We start from the raw sequence: 22,479 nt of genomic DNA, 5'->3' as shown, positions 1-22,479 counted from the left end.
TGGAAGTGTCTTGGCGACGTTTCGACGAAATCTCATTCGTCATCTTCAGGCTTCAGCTTTGTGCTTCTGGGAGAAATGTGTGATTGCAGCTGTTTCTTCCTTTTAACTGCTAGTGGGGGTTTGAACTGATTGGGTGGGAGCTTGGCTGTGCTCTGATTGGATGAGGGTTTTTTTGTGCTCTGATTGGCTGGGGGTGTGTCCTGTGTTGGTGGGGGCTTGGTTGTGCTCAGTTAAGTCTGTGTTGCAGGGGGATTTGAGCTGGTGAGCTGCATTGCTGTTGTTTGGCTTCATGGTCGTGCTACATCTTCATAGTGGGTGTCAGTCTGCTGCATGTATGGATTGGAGGGGTTTGAAATGGCTAATGTTGCATCTGCGGTCTGGCTTCTGGTCCTTGGTCGTGCTTCATGATCAGTGTGGGTTTGGGTCTGCTTTCTGGGTGGATGTGCGGTGGTGACATCTTGTGTGGACCTCATGAGTGTGGGTCTGGTGTCATTCCTCGTGTTAGGGACTCGTTTGTCAATAAGGGCAGGTTTCCAAATGGCTGGTATTTGGGGGGGGGTGTCCCAAACAGGACACACCCCCATCCAATCAGAGCACCAAAAAAACCCCATCCAATCAGAGCACAGCCAAGCTCCCACCCAATCAGTTCAAACCCCCACTAGCAGTTAAAAGGAAAAAACAGCTGCGATCACACATTGCTCCCAGAAGCACGAAGCTGAAGCCTGAAGATGACGAATGAGACTTCGAAACGTCGCCAAGACACTTCCAATCTTACACGGAGAAAACCCAACAACCAAAGACCTATATACAAACACCGTGAAAACCTCAGAAAACAAATATATATATATATATATATATATATATATATATATATATATATATATATATCTGAGGTTTTCACTGGTGTTTGTATGTAGGTCTTTAGTTGTTTGGGTTTTCTCCGTAAAATTGGAAGTGTCTTGGCGACGTTTCGACGAAGTCTCATTCGTCATCTTCAGGCTTCAGCTTCGTGCTTCTGGGAGCAATGTGTGATCGCAGCTGTTTCTTCCTTTTTTTTAGCAAAAAACTCTGCAGCCACCAAACGCATCCTAAAAAGAACAGAATTGGCCTTAATCAGAAATGAACTTCACACAAAAAGATTCCTCCTAGATCAAATCAACAAAGATCTCCTCACACTTCACCTCAAACTCAGCAACAAGATGCACCCTGCACTTTGGGACAAATCCAAACAACTCGCCGTCTGGAGAGCCGAAACACAGACCACCCTCAAGACAGACACGCACACCAACACACTCCGAAGACTACAAGAACGCCAGAAACAAACCCCTCCACCCTCACAGCAACACATGAAACAAACAGTGCATAACATCTCAGATAGGATCCTCACTAAAGCTGAAACCGATGTCCTTTCCAAAGGATTCAACTTTGCAGTCACTCCCAAATACATCCCCACCGAAACCATTATATGCGGAGTTGAAACCAGCCTGACCAAAATCAACCCCGATGACGCTAACAAAATCAGACTCGAGATCTCCAACATCCTCTGCACCAGCAAGCCACCCAAAAGCAACTTACCCAAAGAGGAACAGACAGCACTACTTAACCTGAAAAAAGATACCAGCATAATAATCCTACCAGCAGACAAGGGCAACGCCACGGTGGTTAGCTCAAACTGCCTAAGGAGCTGCTGATCCAGTTCTACAGAGGAATTATTGAGTCTGTCATTTGCACCTCTATAACTGTCTGGTTCAGTTCTGCAACCCAACAAGAAAAACACAGACTTCAGAGGATAATTAGAACTGCAGAAAAAATAATTGCTACCAACTTGCCTTCCATTGAGGACCTGTATACTGCACGAATCAAGAAGAGGGCCGTGAAAATATTTGCAGATCCCTCGCATCCTGGACATAAACTGTTTCAACTCCTACCCTCAAAACGACGCTATAGAGCACTGCACACCAGAACAACTAGACACAAGAACAGTTTTTTCCCGAAGGCCATCACTCTGCTAAACAAATAATTCCCTCAACACTGTCAGACTATTTACTGAATCTGCACTACTATTAATCGTTTCATAGTTCCATCACCAATCTCTTTCCACTTATGACTGTATGACTATAACTTGTTGCTGGCAATCCTTATGATTTATATTGATATATTGATCATCAATTGTGTTGTAAATGTTGTACCTTGATGAACGTATCTTTTCTTTTATGTACACTGAGAGCATATGCACCAAGACAAATTCCTTGTGTGTCCAATCACACTTGGCCAATAAAATTCTATTCTATTCTATTCTATTATGAACACATCTGACTACCAAACCAAATTAACCAACCTACTCCAAGATCCTGCATACAAGCCCCTAAACACAGACCCCACCACCTACCTAGAAAAAACCACTAGATCCAAAATAAAAGCCTCCCCCATCAGCGAAGAAATCCAACAAAGAATCATTCCCAGAGAGAAATCATCCAGATGCCCTAAGCTCTATGGCCTCCCCAAGATACACAAAGAAGGAACCCCACTCAGACCCATAGTCAGCTCCATAGGCTCACCTCTACAAAACCTAGCCAAATTTCTCGCCAAACAACTACAGCCCTATGCAGAATCCATCACCTCACACGTAAAAAACTCATTCCAGTTCATAGAGATCATAAAGAAACAAAACTTACAGCCCAGCGACCTACTCGTGAGCTTTGATGTCATATCCCTCTTCACCCAAGTGCCAATCAAAGAAGCCTTGACAGCTATCCAAAACAAATATAACCCCCCCAAGCACATCCTAGATCTGACCAACCACTGCCTATCCAACACATACTTCATCTATAATGGACAAAAATACAAACAAGTAGAAGGAGCACCCATGGGATCATCCCTCTCACCTGTCATTGCCAATCTCTACATGGAACACTTTGAAACCCAAGCTCTAGAAAAATCTGATCACAAACCCAAACTCTGGCTCAGATATGTAGACGACACCTTCATAATCTGGCCACACGGGAAAGAAAAACTTGACAACTTCCTCACACACCTCAATAGCCTACACCCCAAAATACAGTTCACCATGGAAACAGAAGTTAATAACCAACTTCCTTCCTGGATGTCTTAGTCTACAGAAACCCAATGGCTCCCTAGGACACACCATCTACCAGAAGAAAACACACACAAACCGCTATCTGCACGCACTCTCACACCACCACCCAGCACAGATCAACTCAGAGCCAAGACACTCATCTCCAGAACAAAATGCTTAGCTGATGAACAACACCTAAAACCCGAACTAGACACTCTCACTAACGTACTAACATCCAATGGATTCCAAAACAAATAAGATTACCAAGCTAATCCAAAAAGAATCCCCCACTAAAATTCAAGACAGAGAACAAGAAAACGGCACAGCCCTCCTCCCATATATAAAAGGCACCACAGACAGAATCAGCAAGATCCTCCACAAACACAACATCAAGACAGCATTCTGCACAAACAGAAAAATATCCACCATCCTAAGAAACCCCAAAGACAAAATTGAGTTAGAAAATCAAGGAGTATATGAAATCCCATGCACCGCCTGCCCCACCACATACATTGGACAAACCAACAGAAGAATAAGTGCACGATTGAAGAACACAAGAACTCATTCAAAAAAGAGGAACCATCTTCTTCCCTGGTCCAACACTTTAAAGTCACAGGACATGATATTGACTTTAAAAAGACCAGAACTATCGCCAAAACTGAACACTTTAACAACAGAATAATCAGAGAAGCCATTGAGATAGAAAAACGCCCACACAGCATGAACAAACGAGATGACACCTCCCGCCTACCAGCCATTTGAAACCCGCCTTATTGACAAACAAGTCCCTAACACGAGGAATGACACCAGACCCACACTCACGAGGTCCACACAGGATGTCACCACCGCACATCCACCCAGAAAGCAGACCCAAACCCACACTGATCATGAAGCACGACCAAGGACCAGAAGCCAGACCGCAGCTGCAACATTAGCCATTTCAAACCCCTCCAATCCATACATGCAGCAGACTGACACCCACTATGAAGATGTAGCACGACCACAAAGCCAAACAACAGCTATGCAGCTCACCAGCTCAAATCCCCCTGCAGCACAGACTAGACTGAGCACAACGAAGCCCCCACCAACACAGGACACACCCCAGCCAATCAGAGCACCAAAACCCCATCCAATCAGAGCACAGCCAAGCTCCCACCCAATCAGTTCAAACCCCCACTAGCAGTTAAAAGGAAGAAACAGCTGCGATCACACATTGCTCCCAGAAGCACGAAGCTGAAGCCTGAAGATGACGAATGAGACTTCGTCGAAACGTCGCCAAGACACTTCCAATTTTACGTGGGAGAAAACCCGAACAACCAAAGACCTATATACAAACACCCGTGAAAACCTCAGAAAACAAATATATATATATATATATATATATATATATATATATATATATATATATATATATATATATATATATATATGTTTTTAACTCAAAATCTTAACTCTAACATTTTAATTTTTTAATTATTTATATACTATTTTATATTACAATGGTTTACTGTACTCTACCCAGAGTTCTTCTTTTAAGGAGAAGGGCAGTTTAGAAATGTGAAGTATAAATAAATAAACACAGCAAGCCTGAACAGAGATGCCCAGCATTGTAAAACATGAATCCCAAAGCAAAATACTTTTGAGATATGAAGGTAAATACGTGTTGGCTCAAAACCCATTAATATTCACAGCAAAATTAGCTAAACATTTTGAATCTGAATGTTAATATATCAAAGGAAAAAATATGCAAGTTATGCATAAATGACAGAAAAATGGAGCAAATAGGTGAATTTGTGCCTTTTGGTACAATGCCAACTAAAGATGGGGAAACAGATGAAAACAATTTTAAGGCATGAAAATGCTCATGGAAAGTTAGTGGTTAGTATGTAAACTGTTATAAAGAAAAAATTATTGGCAACTGAAGGAAAATGGCTGTGTATAAGAATGTCGTTCTTCTAAAATTCTTCCCAGTGTCCACAGCAGTTAATCCAGCTGAAATTGGGAATGTGGGAGGGAGAAACCAGCAATATAATGGCTAAATTGACAAACAGTTTCTTCATATGCTTCAAAAATAGACCTTAATTATGTTTTGGTCTTTCTTTCTACATCTAGAAATCCTGTCCCAAGGACCAGTTAGGCTGCTCCTTGACCAATGAAGTTGTTCCCAATCTAGCAGTGCAACAAAAGATCTCACAAGTTGCCTGCTGATTGGGCATGCCTATTTCCTTTGTCAGTCCAACAAGGGGCACACAACTGAGCTCTTCAAAAGCCACTCCCTGAATCTATGTTAATAGAAGTTTACTACAAGTAGGGAAGATCTAATAAGACAGGAAAAGTTACAATTATCATTGTTGGAAGAATTCTTGTGGTAAAAATGAATGTGTTACCTAGGAAGATTTTTTTTTTATTTCAAACAATATCTGTTTTGAAAAATGGCAATGGCAAAATGCATACCTAGATTTATATGGCAAAATGAAAAACCAAGTATTAAATATAAAATTCTTTAAGATGCAGAAGAAGATTGCTTGATTTTTTTTTTTATATTCAAAAAGTTTTTATTAGTCAAAAAAGGTTTATACAAATACATTTCAGGTATGGTAAATTTTCATTTTTCTTATCTAAAATAAGAATTTTACTCAAATTTTTTAACACATACAACAGCCATATGGCAAGCAGGTGACATAAGTAGCTAAGTTTACAAATTTTAAATACGTAATAAAGAAGAGTCAAGAATAAACAGAATATCGTACAAAGAGAATAAGGAAAACCAACACAATCCCAAATATCTTTATCACTTCCTAGTTTTGGATCTCAGAACTCTGGGTTCAGCCTGACCCAACTCCAGGGCCGCAACAGCGGCAGCCGCTTCCTCCCATGATCTATAACCTCCCTTCTTCAATTCCTGGGTCATCTGATTCCAGGAGGGCTTTGTGTTCCTCCACATAGGCCGTAGCCTCCGCAATTGTACTGATTTTTTCGTAATGCCCTCCCGAAAATCATCAATCCTCTGGCATCAGCCATCTGAAGCCCACTCCTTCTGGTACAATTTGCTTGACAAAAATAATATTTCTTTCTTTTTCACGTACCTGTCTGGGAATCTGCCTCAGAATGGCTATCTCCTGCCCCTGTAAATCAGTGCCCCACTCCTATGTTTTCTAAGAATTTCATCTCTCGCCTCTTCTCACAAATTTGACATGAACCTCTGGGAACTGCATGCGTGCGTGCATATTGCAATTAACTCTATAAACTCGATCCACATCCCAATTCATGAAATCAACACCTCTCCCAAGAAATTCTCCCAACAATTTAGTCACAACATCTCTCAAGTCTTCTTGGTCCACTTCTTCCAAATTTTGAAACCTAAGGAAATAAGACATTTTATCCATCTGTAGTCCAAGCACAGCATTGCCTGTCGTCTCCTCTCTTTTCTGCACTGCCCGCATCTCACCCTCCAAACCTTCCACTTTCTGCTTGTTTTCTGCTGAAACTTGTTGAGTATCCTTTAAATCCTTTTGGATAGTCACAATTTCTGCTCTTATTTCATCCAATTTCTTGTCCATATTAGATAACTTTTCCAAAATTCTCCATCTCTCCAGCAGTTGGTCTCTGACCTTTGCCATTTAAAAAAAAATACAAAATCCTCAGGCAGGCACAGTATCCTTGTAATTTCCTCCGGATCCACCAGGGGCACTCACAGGAGCAACGGGCCCAGAGTACAGTTAGACACCCAGGAAGCGGAAGGGAAGTGATGCCATAAAAATTCTCATAGTGAAGGCGGAAGCTGAACGCCACCACTGTTCCCCAGAAGGAGGGGGGGCCTCAAACCATCCCTCCTAAATTTCTCCATCACCTCTTCTCCAGAGCTCCACAAAACCGTAATCTTCTTATTTTAAGTTCTCCTCTCCAGAATAACTCGTGCTCCTTCCAACCGCAGGGAGAAAACCCCCGCACTCCGGAGCACTCCACCACGCCACCGATATTCCCTTCCCTTCTCCTCCTCAATTCTTCTCCGTGCCCTGTTCACCACCAGGCTGCTGCAGTTATAAATCCAATGCCCCGGTGTCACCGGGCACAGCGGCCCAGGCGACGACCAAAATAATGGCCGCGGCCTGTGGCCTCCGAACCCCGCCGAGCCTAGGACGCGCCAGCATCGGTCCCCACAGTCCTGTATGTCGGCTGGGAGACCCCTGGCGAGCCGTCCGTGCGGCAGGTGTCCTTTTCGGAACACCTGGCCCCTGAGGGCCTCGGCGGCGGCCGGATTCGGGCGCTGGAGGCAGGAGAAGCCTTCCAGACGTCCGTTGCCGCTGGATACCGGAAGTCGTCTCGAAGATTGCTTGATTTTAAATTTATTTTGCAGTCTGCTATTTGATTTGAATGAAAGAGTGGGTTTTGCTGAGAAATAAAATGCTAGAATTAGAAGAATATAATCTGAGGTTTGGTTGGCATGGGTTTTTGTGATATGATAAAGTTAATGTAGATTTCAAAAATCATTATATGAGAAGTGCCATATTAAAGATGTGGAATAAATATAAACCCAGACTGGGCCCAAAAATACTTTTACTGGTCTCAGTACAGGAAGCATTTTATAGAAAATAAAACAGCAGACAAAGAAAAACCATTAACATACCAAGACTTATTAATACAGGAAGATGGACAGCTCAAGATGAAGTCAAGAAATTAACTGCAGAGGGATTTAATTTTCAGTGGTTTCATATGCACAGTAATGGGGATTGAATAATATGGCAGAAATTGGAAATCAACAGTGTACCTATGATAAATATCTCATTGCAAAAAAGATGTATATTTTTTTTGCTCAAATTTGAAACTGAAATTTGCGGATGACAGGAATAAGCTTGCAGGAATAGCCAACACCCCAGAAAACTGGCTGGTATGTTTAAAAAGAGACTCTGGGCAGCCAACAAGAGAAGCCATAGCAGCACCAGCATGAAAGAAGGCAGCACAAAATAAGGCCCATGGCAGGAAGCAGGGGTACATGAACAACCAAAAAGGCAGAGATGGGCAGGAGATAGGCAGGTGAAGGGAATTCAAGAAGAGGTAGAGGAGGCAATCTTACCAAGGCTTGGGGCTAGGATGGATGGACCAAGCCAAGCATGGCTTGGCTTGGCTTGAAGTGGAGTGGATCCTTTCCTAAGAAGGCGAGGTTGAATTTAGTTAATAATGGCAAGGGAGATTGCTGGGATTGTGGTGCTAAGCAATGTGACATCAACACATATACAACTGCATCGCTTAGCAACAGAAATTCCAGTCCAATTACCATTGTTAATGAAAGACTACATGTATAATATATAGACAGGTGAGAATGTGGATAAAGAAACTGACATTTAGATTGTGTTATAGCTACCAGTAAGTTTTAAGAGATTTTCTTTGACAACAAAGAAATTATCAGAGATGTATAAAAATACTTCTAGTCAATATTAAATATGCAAAAAACATGAAGGGACTTTATAGTATGCAAGTGGACTTATGAAAAAGAGAAAGAGAGCAGGGAAGGGAGGGTGGGGGAGGGAGGGAGAAAGAGTGGAGGGGTTAATATTAATATTGAGATGAAGCTAGAACTCTTTTTTAATCAATTAGAAAAGGGTTATGGGCAGGGGTGAAATCTAAAAATTTTCCCTACCGGTTCTGTGAGCGTGGCTTAACTGGTGGGCATGGCTTGGTGGTCAGATGACTGGGTAGGCGTGGCCAATAACAATAAATAATAATAATAAACAAAGTATACAAAACAATAAGAGGTACCAAAAACCAACTTTCACACTTTACACACACACAACACAACTGAATCACATACAATGTAAAAGCAGCTGCACGTCACCCAAAATGGCCCCTGCAGCAAGCAGGAACCTCACACAGCCACAAAAAGCTCAAAACCCAACTTTCACACTTTACACACACACAACACAACACAACTGACTCACATACAATGTAAAAGCAGCTGCACTTCACCCAAAATGGTGAAGCAGGAACCTCACACAGCCACAAAAAGCTCAAAAACCAACTTTCACACTTTACAACACAACACAACTGACTCACACACACACAAAATGCCACATACAGCTTTGTGAGATTTTGTGTTTTTGTGTAGTTAGTGAAACACTACAGAAACACACCAAATCTCAGAAAGCTGCACAAATATTTTATTTTATTATTTTATTTTATTTATATTTTTTAGATCAGGGGTCTCCAACCTTTAAGGTTTGTGGACTTCAACTCCCGGAGTTCCTCAGCCTGGAGAGCTGGCTGAGGAACTCTGAGAGTTTAAGTCCACAAGCCTTAAAGTTACTAATGATGGAGACCCGTTTTAGATAAAAGCAGCTAAATTTAACACTTCCTTAACTTTAAATTGCTGTCTAAAAAAACCCAACTCTTTAAAAAAAAACCAATTAACTATTTTTTAATAGTTTACTTACCCAATTGGAGGCAGGCAGATTGAGTTGTTCACCGAGGAGATGGATTGCAGGCAGGCAGATTCAGTTGCTAGCTGATGCAACTGATTGCAGCAGCTAAAGCAAGGCTTTGCAAGCCCGAAAGGAGCAGCAATTATAGGCAAGTGGGGACAGGGCAATTTTTTTTTTTTTAATTTATATCCCGCCCTTCTCCGAAGACTCAGGGCGGCTTACAATGTGTTAAGCAATAGTCTTCATCCATTTGTATATTATATACAAAGTCAACTTAATTGACCCCAACAATCTGGGTCCTCATTTTACCTACCTTATAAAGGATGGAAGGCTGAGTCAACCTTGGGCCTGGTGGGACTTGAACTTGCAGTAATTGCAAGCAGCTGCTGTTAATAACAGACAGACTTAGTCCGTTGAGCCACCAGAGGCCCTTTTTGGGTGGGCATGGGCAGAAAAAGGGCCGTAATAGCTCAGGCTGTTAGAAGCCTGTTATTAGAACACAGCAGCCTGCAATTACTGCAGGTTCAAGCCCAGCCCGAGGTTGACTCAGCCTTCCATCCTTTATAAGGTAGGTAAAATGAGGACCCAGATTGTTGGGGGGGCAATAAGTTGACTTTGTAAATATACAAATAGAATGAGACTATTGCCTTATACACTGTAAGCCGCCCTGAGTCTTCGGAGAAGGGCGGGATATAAATGTAAATAAAAAATAAAAAAATAAATTAAAAAAAGAGGCTGTTGTATGAGGTTGTAAAAAAGTGATTTTAAAAGCCTGTGATGATGAGGCAACTCAGCTGGGATCACCAAAGGAAAAAAGATTTTAAAAGGCACCTCTGATGGTCCCAGCTGAAGTTGCCTGATTGCAGCACAGAACCTCTTAAAAGGATTGTTTTAACAACCTCTTCGGCCAAAGAGCTTGTAGAACACATGTTTTTTAAAGGTTCTGGTGATCAGGCAACTCAGCTGGGATCACCAGAGAAGCCTTTTAAAACCTTTTTTTTTACAACCTCTTCGGCCAAAGAGGTTATTAAAAAGAAGAGTTTAAAGGGTTCTGACAATCCCAGCTGAGCCGTGGGATCATCAAAGGCTTTTTTTAATATACTTTTAAAGGCATTTTTTCGACTGAAAAAAAAATGCTTTTAAAAGTAAAAAAAAAACTCTGATGATGGCACGGCTCAGCAGGGGCAGGGGGCAGGGCCAGGGATTTTTGCTACTGGTTCTCCGAACCACCAGCCGCCATTGCTACCGGATCGGGTAAGACGGTCCGAACCGGGAGCATTTCACCCCTGGTTATGGAAGATTTTATATATGATAACATCAGCAAGATTAACATATGCACAAAGATGGAGAAATACTGAAGTACCCACAATGGAAGAATAGATTGTGAAGATGGCAGAAATAGCGGGATGGCAAAGTTCATCTGGTTTATCAAGGACAAGAAAATAAATACTTTTTTAAAAGACTGGAAACCTTTTATGGATTTTTAGCTGACAATGGGAAAAATGAAATGATTTATGGATTTGATGATTGAAAAAAGATTGAACATGGAGCTGAAGGGATTATCGTAATGTTAAAGAGTAAATCTGTAACTGCTGTAAAGGGCGAAAGTCATTTGTTTTTCCCCATTAACTGCATTCTTTTCTGCACTTTTTTTCTTTTTTCATTCTACTCTTTGTATATTTATCTTTTACTTATGTAAAAACTTTAAATCAACATTATTATTTTTTTTAAATGTAAGGTTGTTCCCTTACTGGTTCCCAATGCTCTGATCAGTATCAGTCCTTATAATTTATTTTTCCTCTCCACCCACATCCCACATTTTCTATAAAGGACAACTATACCTCTGGATTCTTTCTGTGAAATAATTCTTCTTCAGTGACATAAGCATCAACTGGGGATCTTACTCGTGTGGGTGTTCGAATCCGATTAAGTAGCTCTTCTAGATTTTCTTCTATTATGACAGCAATTTCTCGAGCCTCTAAGTCTTTCTGGAAATAACAGTAAAGAGTTTCTAGCTTAATGTATCATATGATAACTGCCTGTCTATGTATAAAATATAGGCCATGTTCACATGACATACTAAGCTAGAAAACCTGGTTAATTCATTAATTATGCCCCATCACAAACTGCATTGTACCAGGCTTTATAGCAGTTGTAATTTGAACTCAAAGAAGTTGCCATTTTGGATGTTCAGAAACTAGGACAGTGATGGCGAACCTCTTTGGCACCGAGTGCCCAAACTGGAATGTGCACCAAAAACCTGAAAACCTGCTGCTTAATGCGAATGCACGTGCTGGCCAGCTGGCCTTTGCATGTGCTAGAGCGCTGGAAACCCAAAAAACAGTTGGCCGGCGCACGCATGCACACCAGCCAGTTGGTCTTCGGGTTTCCGGCACTCCAGCACATGCAAAGACCAGCTGGCTGGCACACATGCGCACGCTGGAAACCAGAAAAGCAGCTGGTGACAGCACGCGTGCCCATAGAGAAGGCTCTGCGTGCCACCTCTGGCACGCATGCTATAGGTTCACCATCACAGAACTAGGATTTGTACTAACATACAGAATAATAATTTAGTAATACTTCCACATAGCTCTCTATAGAAAACCTGATTGGAAGGTTCATTTTTGTGCAGCCAATTAAATATTAGTTGCAGTGTAAATCTATGCATCTTCTACAACATCCGATCTTAGAAGCAATGTGAACTTAGAGCAAAGGGAAATTCTTCTATCATGTATCTCATGAAAATAGGTTTGGTTACCTCCAGATCCTCCCTGAGTTTAACTGTAGTATCTTCATAGAGTGCAATTCCCCAAAGAGTCACTTGTAGCATAGCTCCTCCTAATAACTCAGGATGAGTACTAAACTCCCAGGACTCATTGAAAATGCCTGCACTCAATGATTTAAAGATGAAGGAAAAATGTATGGTTTCTCCAGGTAGGATAACACCTGTGGAAACAGAAAGCACATACTGGGAAGGAAAGAGGATCACTTTCTTTGGCAGGACACTGATGATTTTGTTCATTGTATTGACATTCCTAATCTTTCTCCCCATCATAAAAAATAATTAAAATACAAAAATAATATAATAAAAGAAGAAACAATAATACATATTAATAATAACAAAAGTTACTAAGAAAAATAATTAGGCCGCCAAGAACAATGTACCCAAGCATAATTCAAGATGAGAATTCTATTTTATATTATATTTTTATCTCAGGAATTCCTTTAACAGCCAGGTTTTAAGAGTGCTCCTAAAACATATTAAGCCCAGGATTCAAGTATCCTCAAAATATTTCAAAAAGAATTTAAATTAGCTAACAGAAACCTCATAAGTTAAATTGTTTTATGATAAAAAATGAGGTCGCAAAATTAGATTGTTACTATCTAAAAAAAATAATGCAGAATATTATGGGCTTATTTCATTTGCCTTATTTTTTACGTAAGCAGAAGATGGATCTTGGACATAAAAAGGTAAATAGAGCAGTCAGATCATCAACATTTTTTTAACTTAAGGCTATTTTGCAGTAAACAAATTGGAACTATAAAAATCAATGAAAAAGACACAATTCATTACTTTCCAGTAAAGATATTATCAGCTCTCTTTTGCACATTTTTGTATGATACCTCACAATGTTAAAACAAAACAATGAAAGCAATGAGTAAGATAAAAACATTAAAATGCATCAAGATTATATATATATTAATAACCACATACTGTACTGCATAGCTTTCTGTACTTCTTTTTTTTTTTAAATATACTTTATTGAACTTTTTTACATTGTACTTCTAAAAGCTTTGATAATAATACAAAGAAAAATAGATAATTCTGCTTGGGATTTCCAACTTTAATCTAAACAACGTACTTTTTATTGGAAATGCTGTTTAAGGTAATGGGGGTTTTTTTTCACCCTGGCATATCACATTGTATTATATTGTTTATAAAATAAATGGAACAAGCACTGAACTTTGGGGTTGTTTGTTCACTCAGACTGCCCATTGGGAACACAAGAGGATGCACATCAAGGTTTAATAACATTTAAAGTCACAAGCATGCAAAAATTCAGAGAACCCAAGTACTTTTCACATAAATGTTTCATTGAAACATAGGATGATAATTGGTTTATTCCTAGGAATGGTTCTCTTGACATTGCTTTGTCAGAGCTGTTCGTTATTACCCTTAAAGACCTTTATGGCCTGAGACCAAGTTATCTGAGGAACTGTCTCGTCCCAATAGGACTGGCCCTTCCTACTCAATATAGCAGAAGGGGCATGCTATAGACCCTGTCAATCAAAGTGTTTTGGCATTTAGGAGCAATGCCTTTTCTGCTGTGGTCCACCCTCTTTGGAACATCTTGCTACCTGAGCCTGCAATCTTTTGGCCTTCTGGAAGATTGTTAAAATCTGACTCTGTCAGTTGGCTTGGGATCCAGTTGGGGACTCAATGCTGGAGGTGCCTGGTGGATGAATAGGGAAGATGCCACCACCATACATACCATTCTTGTCTTTCATTTTTTAGTTTTCTATTTACTATTGTTAATATTTATAATTTTAATTGTAAACTGCCAGAGTTGCTTGCAGAGTGATATGGGTGGTGTATAAATGAATGAATGAATGAAACTTGACTTAAAAAAAATAACAAACAGATCACTCACCTGATCTAGTATTAAAGTAAAAATTCTGTATTCCTCTTTTTTTTTTCTCCTGAAAAGTAAAAGGTGGAGGGAGCCTCCGCCAGTCATACCAGATGGCTGTTGTGCCATCATTGCTCACTGTGAGGCGAGATTCAGCTTTATCACCTACAAGAATTTCAAAGGTGACCCTGGCTGCAATGCCAACTTCACCCTATCGGAATAAAAGAAAACAAACTGCCAGGATATTTACACACACACACACATGAACATATGCACACACGCATAGACACATGGATAAAAGAGACCATTCATAACAGAGTCACAAAAAGTGTATGAGCCCTGGTAGTGCAGTGGTGAGAATGCAGTATTGCAGGCTAACTATGCCCACAGCCAGGAGTTTGATTCTCACCAGCTCACCAGCTCCAGGCTGACTCAGCCTTCCATCCTTTCGAGGTCGGTAAAATGATGACCCAGATTGTTGGGGGCAATATGCTGACTCTGTAAACCATTTATAGAATGCTGTACAACACTATATGGCACTATATATGTCTAAGCGCTATTGCTTGCTGCTATTACTTTGGATAATGAGGTAGGCAACATATAATTTTAATAAATTCTAAGCTTTATTGCTATTGGTTTGGATTGTGAGATTGGCGACATTATTAAAATTATTAATTTTAATAAATAATAATTTAAAAACTTACAAAATTGTAAATAATTTTCAATTTGCTTTTGTTTCTTAGAAAAGAATTATTTATCTGAGGCAGCTTTGGATCACAGGAGACCTGGAAGCTTCATGGTTTTGCAGCTTCCAAAAAAAGCAGGTAACCATGAACCGTTCTCACTCCTTTTTTGGAAGCTCCAAAAATCACATGTGAGCAGGGCCTTCCTAAGTGACTTCCAGAGGACCTGGAGGCCGCACGAAAGTACCCTACATTCTCCTGTAACCTCTGCAACTTCCAACGAAGTGCAGGGAGTTCTCACAAGATTTTCAAAGACTCTGCTCCAGAAGCTGTGCAACTTCTGCAAGACTGCAAGGCAGTGATCCCCAGAAGTTTTAGAGTTCTGGGAGGCTCAAATCTTGGTTGGCGTCTTTTTTTTTTATTTGCATTTATATCCCGCCCTTCTCCAAAGACTCAGGGCGGCTTACACTATGTTAGCAATAGTCTTCATCTTATTTGTATATTTATATACAAAATCAACTTATTGCCCCCAACAATCTGGGTCCTCATTTTATCTACCTTATAAAGGATGGAAGCCTGAGTCAACCTTGGGCCTGGTGGGACTAGAACCTGCAGTAATTGCAAGCAGCTGCTGTTAATAACAGACTGCATTAGCAGTCTGAGCCACAGAGGCCCTTTGAAAAGACATTTCATTGCTTCTATAGATAATGTTTAAAATACATTATGGAAGAGGAACAGGTTTTACCTGACAAGATTGAGATTGATTTGAAAATAGATTTAAAATGATAGGATACAAGAATGACATGAGGAAAAATTAACTGGATATACAAAAGAAACTCTCTGAAGCAATGGTGAAATCTGAACCAGCTTGGTACCGGTTCGCTGGTTGCACATGTGTGCTGCATGCCAAGCACGTGTACATGTGCAATACCACAGCAAATGCGTGTGCTGTGTGCGCCCATGCATAGTACGCACCAAAAGGAGGCTTGGGAAGGTAAGCAGAACAGCGAGGGGGGAGGAATCAGCTGTGGCACGTGATCTTGGGAACCTTTTTTTTTAAAGCATTTTTTGATACCGGTTCTCCGGAACCAGTAGTAAAAAATGCTTTAAAAAGGTAAAAAAAAAAAGGTTCCAACGATCACAGCTGTGGTGTGCAATCATCGGAACCGTTTTAAAAAACTTTTTTAAAGCATTTTTTATTACCAGTTCCAGAGAACTGGTTCATCTTCGGAACTTTTTTTTAACTTTTTTTACTACCGGTTCAGCAAACCAGTAGCATTTTTTACTACTGGTTTGGGCAAATCGGCCCGAACTGGTAGCATTTCACCCCTGGTCTGAAGTCTAAATAATTAACAAGGATATGTAAATAATAAACCAAGAAAATGAGCTGGATGATTTTCCTATATTGGATTTACAAATGAGACTTGTTAAAGCTTTGCAAAATAATTTGAGGAGAGACAAAGAAAAAATTTCTAGAACATTATTGGAAGGAACTAAAGATTTTTAGAAGTAAAAGGCACAAATATAAATTATTTAAGGTTCAATTATATATGATGTTATTTCTGGTAACACTTAATGGACTTTTACTTACATCAGGACTAAATTTGTTGTGTTTTAAGAAGTGACAACTTATTAAAATTGCCTATGCTTATTATGACAAAGAGGCAAGTCACTTCTTTTCTTTTCCTTTACTATATTATTTTTCTTTTTTTATTTGTCTTTCTATTTTTTCCTTTCTTTTCTGCACTTTCTATTTTTTTTTTATTCTTTTAGTTTTTAGTTTGCATTGGTTTTTATGATTGAAATTGTAATCTTTAATAAAATAAGTACATAAAGAAAGAATTATAGGTTGTTCACATTTGGGTGGATAAAGTCTAAAATAAATCCACATCTCATTTGCACCCTATATATTGCTTGATAGCATCTGAATTAAATTATTTCTTCCGCCAACAAAGAAAACTTTCAAGTAACATGAATTAGTCTTTTTAGCTAGGGGTTTGTTTGTTTGGTATTTTTCAGATTTTTTTCCTTTTCTTCAAATTTTAATATGATGCCATAATATTTTGTTAAGTTGTTTGATATTATAAAAAATGATTTGGCCAAATTACTCATCCCACCCAAAAGTAAAAGTAAAAGGCATGGGAGTCTTTATTTTGAGCATTCTTTACAACTCTACCGCATGAGAAGTATTGATCCAACGAGCTGGTTGTCCACAGAACTTCAGAGAGGGACCAAGTATTGGTTCTGAAAATATATCTGGATACTCATCCAATATGTCCCTGTGAAGCAAAGCAAAAGTCAGATATCTTTAATAACTATTTGAAGACAGAGTCAGGCTTCAGCTTTTGTATATTGCTGACATCGAAACAGGTAATGACTTAAAGACTTGCAGAATCAGAGTTCACTTGAGGAAAGAATCCAAGCCAGCTTCTAATGGAAGTGCAATATTGTAAGATTAAACTAAATATAAATACATCAATAAAGGTAAAAAAACAACTCACTTGACAATATGAGTAGAAACTCCCATCTGCTTATTTCACCACTTTTATTAAAAAGTAACAAAGGTGGCTCCAGGCTCTACTATCCCACTCCCTTAACCCTCTCTCTGTATATTAAAATGATATGAAGAAGAATCAGCAGAAACCATATTTTTTACAACAAATTTTCATTTGGATGATTTTTTAAAATATTCAAACATATTAGCTAGTAAGAAAATTAAGTGTATAGTCTGGCATTTGCAATATAAATCTCTAAATAGTCCCCCGACTGATAAAGTACTTGTTGAGATAAATTCTTCAGACCACTATGTAATAGATAGTGAACATTTGCACACTCTACAAAAGCCAAGGTATAACTTTTGCTTTATACTGTATTTGTTTAAGGCTGCTACAGTACAGATTTTTATATGATAAAATCTAAGGACTGTCATTCCATATATTTAGGCACAGTGCTGTACATGTGCCTTCCCAGAAAATGTAGGTGCATGTATGAAATATGTGTCCCCGCCCCACAGTCCATGACCACATTGTATAAACCAATGATGTATTTTGAGCACCACATTTCCAACTATTATTTAAACCAATGATTCTTCCTAAAAGGCTGATTAATATATACAAAATAATATTGCTGTTGAATTAATTGAACTAGGGATTCAACTGAGGCATTTAAACCTGCCAACCCATATCCAGGTATATTTTCAATTCAATCTGACTTCTGCTACAGCCACATGAAAACAGATATGGCTATTTTAATGAAACAAATAAATAGAATATTCATGCATATGCACTTTTAATAACTCTTCCAAATGAAATCCGATCCATTGCACAAGCCTTAAAGATGCATTAATGAAATATTGCAACATACGAGGCTGTTTCTTCAGATTCTTTATTGTCATCATCATCACAAGCTGAAAAACTGTCTGCTGACACATTGGTGAAAGGTTGGTTTCTGCCTATGACTTCCAGCCCATCCAGATCCTTCCTCAAGAAGGGAGAATAAGAAAAAGCATTGTGTTTTCATTTGTTTTTCTTCTAACGTTCAAAAAAAGAATCAAAATGTTTAAATGAAATGTGTAATATAATCTTACAGGAATTGTTATATGACAATTTTCTAATATATAAATGGCTTTATGTTGAAAGTATCATACCGGGCTATAAAAATCCAGTGTTTCTAAAACCTCCTTTAACTCATTTCTCCGATGCTGCAGGAAGAGACTTTTTTCCCAGGGACGATGAAAAGGGAGGTATTTTGGTGGACTGGTACCTGTAGGAATATCCAACAATGACCTAGACATGTACACACCAATACATTTAATAGCTTTATCAATACATGTAATAACTTTACTAAGTTGATGCATAGCTGCTACCAAAATCCACTACGATTGCACGAGCTTCTCCATAGCTGTATACTGCCATCAGGATATGATTTCAGTTCTTCTTTTTCTCTAATGGCACAACCCTGTATAAACATCCAGTGCTTATAGTGCCTCACCCATTTCTCTCCAGATGCTATGTGGTTTCCCAACATGAGTGATCTCTTCTGGAAATCCCAGATCTGTCTGACCCAACGTTGTGGTTAGACCCTTGGTTTCATCCCCAACATGCACAGGCTGATTCCAGAACTCATTCCCTGAATAGCCCTATTAATAATGAAGAAAGCCAAAGCCATACAGATATAAACTTAGTTTTGAGAGACAAAGAATATAAAATAACATTTGGCAGGGAGACCAATGAAAAAACAATAGAAAAAGAGTAAGGTGGATGTAAAGATTTCCCCTTTCCAGTCATGTCCGACTCTAGGGAATGGTGCGGGGATGAGAAAATTATTCTAATTGTTATATAATGGCTCACCAAAAGATGACAAAAGTTATATCCAGATTTGTTCCTACTCTCTGTAATTACTGTCTTCCCTATTCTGTTTTGATAATTTATATATTTATTGCCCTACACATCTATTGAAAAAGAAAAAAAAAACCATGCTGTCTTCCACTAGAAAACTCAGAAAATATGAAGAGCTAAGCAAGTGGATAGATTTAAGGAACCTACAGCAAAATAATATAAACAGAACAGAACCTTGAGTTACAGAAATGCAAATTCCAACTGAAAGGTTTTTTTAAAAAACAAATTCTCACAGTAGAACAGTTCAACAGCGCAAAAGTTACTTACCAGATATATTCAAATGGAGGCTAGACATACCTCTGTGTGAAAAGTTTTAATTTGTATTGAGCAGAAAGCTAAATTCAACAGCATTAATGGCTCTTCCAATTATGTTATATTATTTGCCTACAACCAACAAATACTTTACATTGAACATCTACAACCACACTTCTATAGTACTTTGACCTCAGTGTTACAGTTTGTGATCATATATAGGTAGAGAATTCTTGATGGTCTCCGAGTTTGGTTCTTTGCTTGCAGATGTTTCATTACCTAACTAGGTAACATCATCAGTGCACTCCACAATTCAACCCTGAGCCACATATATTCTTTTCTATTGGAATATATAGGTGCTTTGCTCATTCCTTTCCAGTACAATTGACCAATGCCTAGATGTTTCCTATAGTAAATATTTTTCTGGACACTATGGATGTATATATGCAATCTTAATTATTTAGAAAAGTAAATAATCAACAGCTTATTCAGGCACAATGGGTGTCCACAATCAAAAATTAACAGATTTTTTTAGTGGCTGAAATCCCAAAAGATCATCACATCTCCTGAGAATCTAACGATCATGCACTTTCTAAGCAAAAATTTTATGAGATCTCATGCAAGGACATCAAAATATTGCAGATTTTTCCCAATATAAAATGACTACAGCGTCAACTTCTGACCTACCATATTTTTCGGTGTATAAGACGCACCAGAGTATAAGATGCACCTTAATTTGGGGGGAGGAAAACAAGAAAAAAAGAATTCTGCCTCTGCCTACCAGCATCAGGATCAGCGGCATCCTCACTTCCATTTGGATTTTGATAACAGGAGCAGCCTGGGGAAGCGTGGAGGTCGGGACTTGCTTGGCGAAACAGGCACTGTGCAGGGGGCAAAAGGCAAGGCGCTGCCTCCCAAAAACACTGTTGTTGCGATCTCCGCCACCTGGAGATTTCCACTGCCTCCCCAGTTCCAAAAATGGGGTGTGCAGAGGCAAAGAAAGAGCATCGCGTTTTCAGGCGGTTCCAGGCAGCAGAGATTGCTGCAACAGTTTTCGGGTGGCAGCACCTTGTCTTACACCTCCTGCGCAACGCCCAGCAAGCCACCAGTTCTCCAGTGAGGCTGAGGCATCGGTCAGACATGGGTTGCTACAGCCAGATCTGCCTAGATAGTGAGTCATAGTTTTTTGACCACGCCCCTTCCTCCTTCCTGTTGGGCCCAGTTTCGACTCAGTCAGTCTGAGAGAAACATCTCTAGCAGATCTGGCTTCCAGCCCATTTCTGTTCGATTCTTTCAGAGTCACTGTGAGTTTTTTGACCAAAAAATTTATTTTTTCTAATCAGGAAACATACCAGTTTACCAGGCTTGCTTCAGTCTAGCAGAGCCATACCAGTCTACTTGCCTTTTTTGGGAGCGCACTGGTCTTCTTTAAAAATAGAGGGACCGGTTTGTTGCCTTTTTTTGGGAGCACATCGGTCTACCTTCTCTAAAAATAGAGGCACCAGTCTACTAATTGCGTTTTTTTGGGAACACACTGGTCTATCTTCTTTAAAAATAGAGGCACCGGTCTATTAATTGCCTTTTTTTGGTGGGGGGGAGTACACCGGTCTACCTTCTTTAAAAATAGAGGCACTGGTCTACTAGCCGCCTACAGCACTGATCAGCTATAGTGCAGCCCTTTGAAGTGCTGCGGCAGATGCAAGACCGTTTTCATGAGGATGCGTGGCTGTGCAACGCACAGAGGCCGACAACCTCCGAAAGGTGGGGGGCGGCAGGTAGGTGGGGCTACATTCGGCGTATAAGACGCACCCAGATTTTCACCCTCTTTTGGGGGATAAAAAGGTGCATCTTATACACCGAAAAATACGGTAAATAAAACCAGGAGAATTATTTGCAGAATTATCACCTTTCCAGAATACATAGCTGGAATACTACGATCAATTAAAGTTCGCTGTTCCTGGATTCTCCTGTAATGTTCTGAAAAGTTCATCAGCAACTGACTTTCTGGTTTCTTAAGACATTCTGAGAACAAAAATAAGAAATGAAACAATATCACAATACTGTGCATTCAAAATACCACAATTCCCAGGTAATCAACCCAGTGGTGGTATTCAGCTGGTTTGCACCGGTTCTAGAGAACCGTTCGTTAACTTTCTGAGCAGTTCAGTGAACTGACTTTTGGAAGAAATCTCCTTCCAACAGTGTTTTATTTTTCCCACTTTACAGGGCTAAACCGCTAATCCTGTCAGAAAGGCAGCTAGAAGACATTTTGGTGTGCTTCTCTGTGTTGTTTCTAGCCTAATCCTTATCTTTATTGCCCTGCTTAAGCGTTTCAGAAACTGCCTCTGGGTTAAGCCTTGTTACATTGTAACAGCAGTTAATTGTTTTGGCAGTACGCCAGACTACCTGGAGCCACTTCTCTGGAGTTTTTTTTTCCCCCTTGACTGGTACTTTTATTAGGGGCTTGACTTTTTTAAAAAGCTTTTTACACTGCTTTAGTGGTTCCTGACACTGTCCTTTTGGGGTTACTTTCAAGAAGCAGGATGCAAGCTTGGCATTTTTTTACTGCCTTTCTGGAGGCATATGATCTTTCCTTAAATCTGGATGATTTCCTTAGGATATGTTGTGAGGTGTGTGAGAGCAGCTGCTTCTCCTGGGTGGGAAAGGGTGCTTTGTCAGTTCACTGAGCACAGGGGTCTCTTGCCTATGGGGATTTTTCAGTCATCCAGGTCATGGTTGCCCCAAAGGTGCTTTTTTCCAGAAAATTCAGTTGCCTCTTGAAAAAGAACCTTTGGAAGAGAAGTCTCTTTCATTGCTTTGGCTGATAGTAAGATTTTTTTTTAAAAAAAAGGAGATAGGGGTGTGGATCAGTCAATTCATTTTAGTTTTCTCTCATGATAATAAGGCTTAATAACATGGCCACAGCCTTGAAGTTTATTTAGATATCTGTGGCATGTACTAATTTTATTGTGATCCTGACAAGCTTTAGAGGGCAGAGACTTGAACCCGGGTTTCCTATATACT

General features: G+C 39.6%; 1 protein-coding gene across 1 annotated transcript in view; it reads right to left on the bottom strand.

Moving 5' to 3' along the window:
* MYCBPAP (MYCBP associated protein) overlaps positions 1-22,479 on the bottom strand; it is a 50,938-nt gene that overhangs the window by 17,427 nt on the left and 11,032 nt on the right. Inside the window, exons 6-13 of the mRNA XM_058172455.1 lie at positions 21,362-21,477; positions 18,797-18,944; positions 18,453-18,568; positions 18,170-18,282; positions 16,983-17,085; positions 14,145-14,334; positions 12,251-12,438; positions 11,334-11,480 (exon numbers count right to left, since the gene is read on the bottom strand). Coding sequence (XP_058028438.1) covers positions 11,334-11,480; positions 12,251-12,438; positions 14,145-14,334; positions 16,983-17,085; positions 18,170-18,282; positions 18,453-18,568; positions 18,797-18,944; positions 21,362-21,477 — 1,121 coding nt within the window. The remainder of the gene's footprint in view (positions 1-11,333; positions 11,481-12,250; positions 12,439-14,144; positions 14,335-16,982; positions 17,086-18,169; positions 18,283-18,452; positions 18,569-18,796; positions 18,945-21,361; positions 21,478-22,479) is intronic.

Source organism: Ahaetulla prasina, chromosome 2 (assembly GCF_028640845.1).
Source record: "Ahaetulla prasina isolate Xishuangbanna chromosome 2, ASM2864084v1, whole genome shotgun sequence".
NCBI lineage: Eukaryota > Metazoa > Chordata > Lepidosauria > Squamata > Colubridae > Ahaetulla > Ahaetulla prasina.
This window is presented reverse-complemented; position numbering and strand designations above follow the sequence as displayed.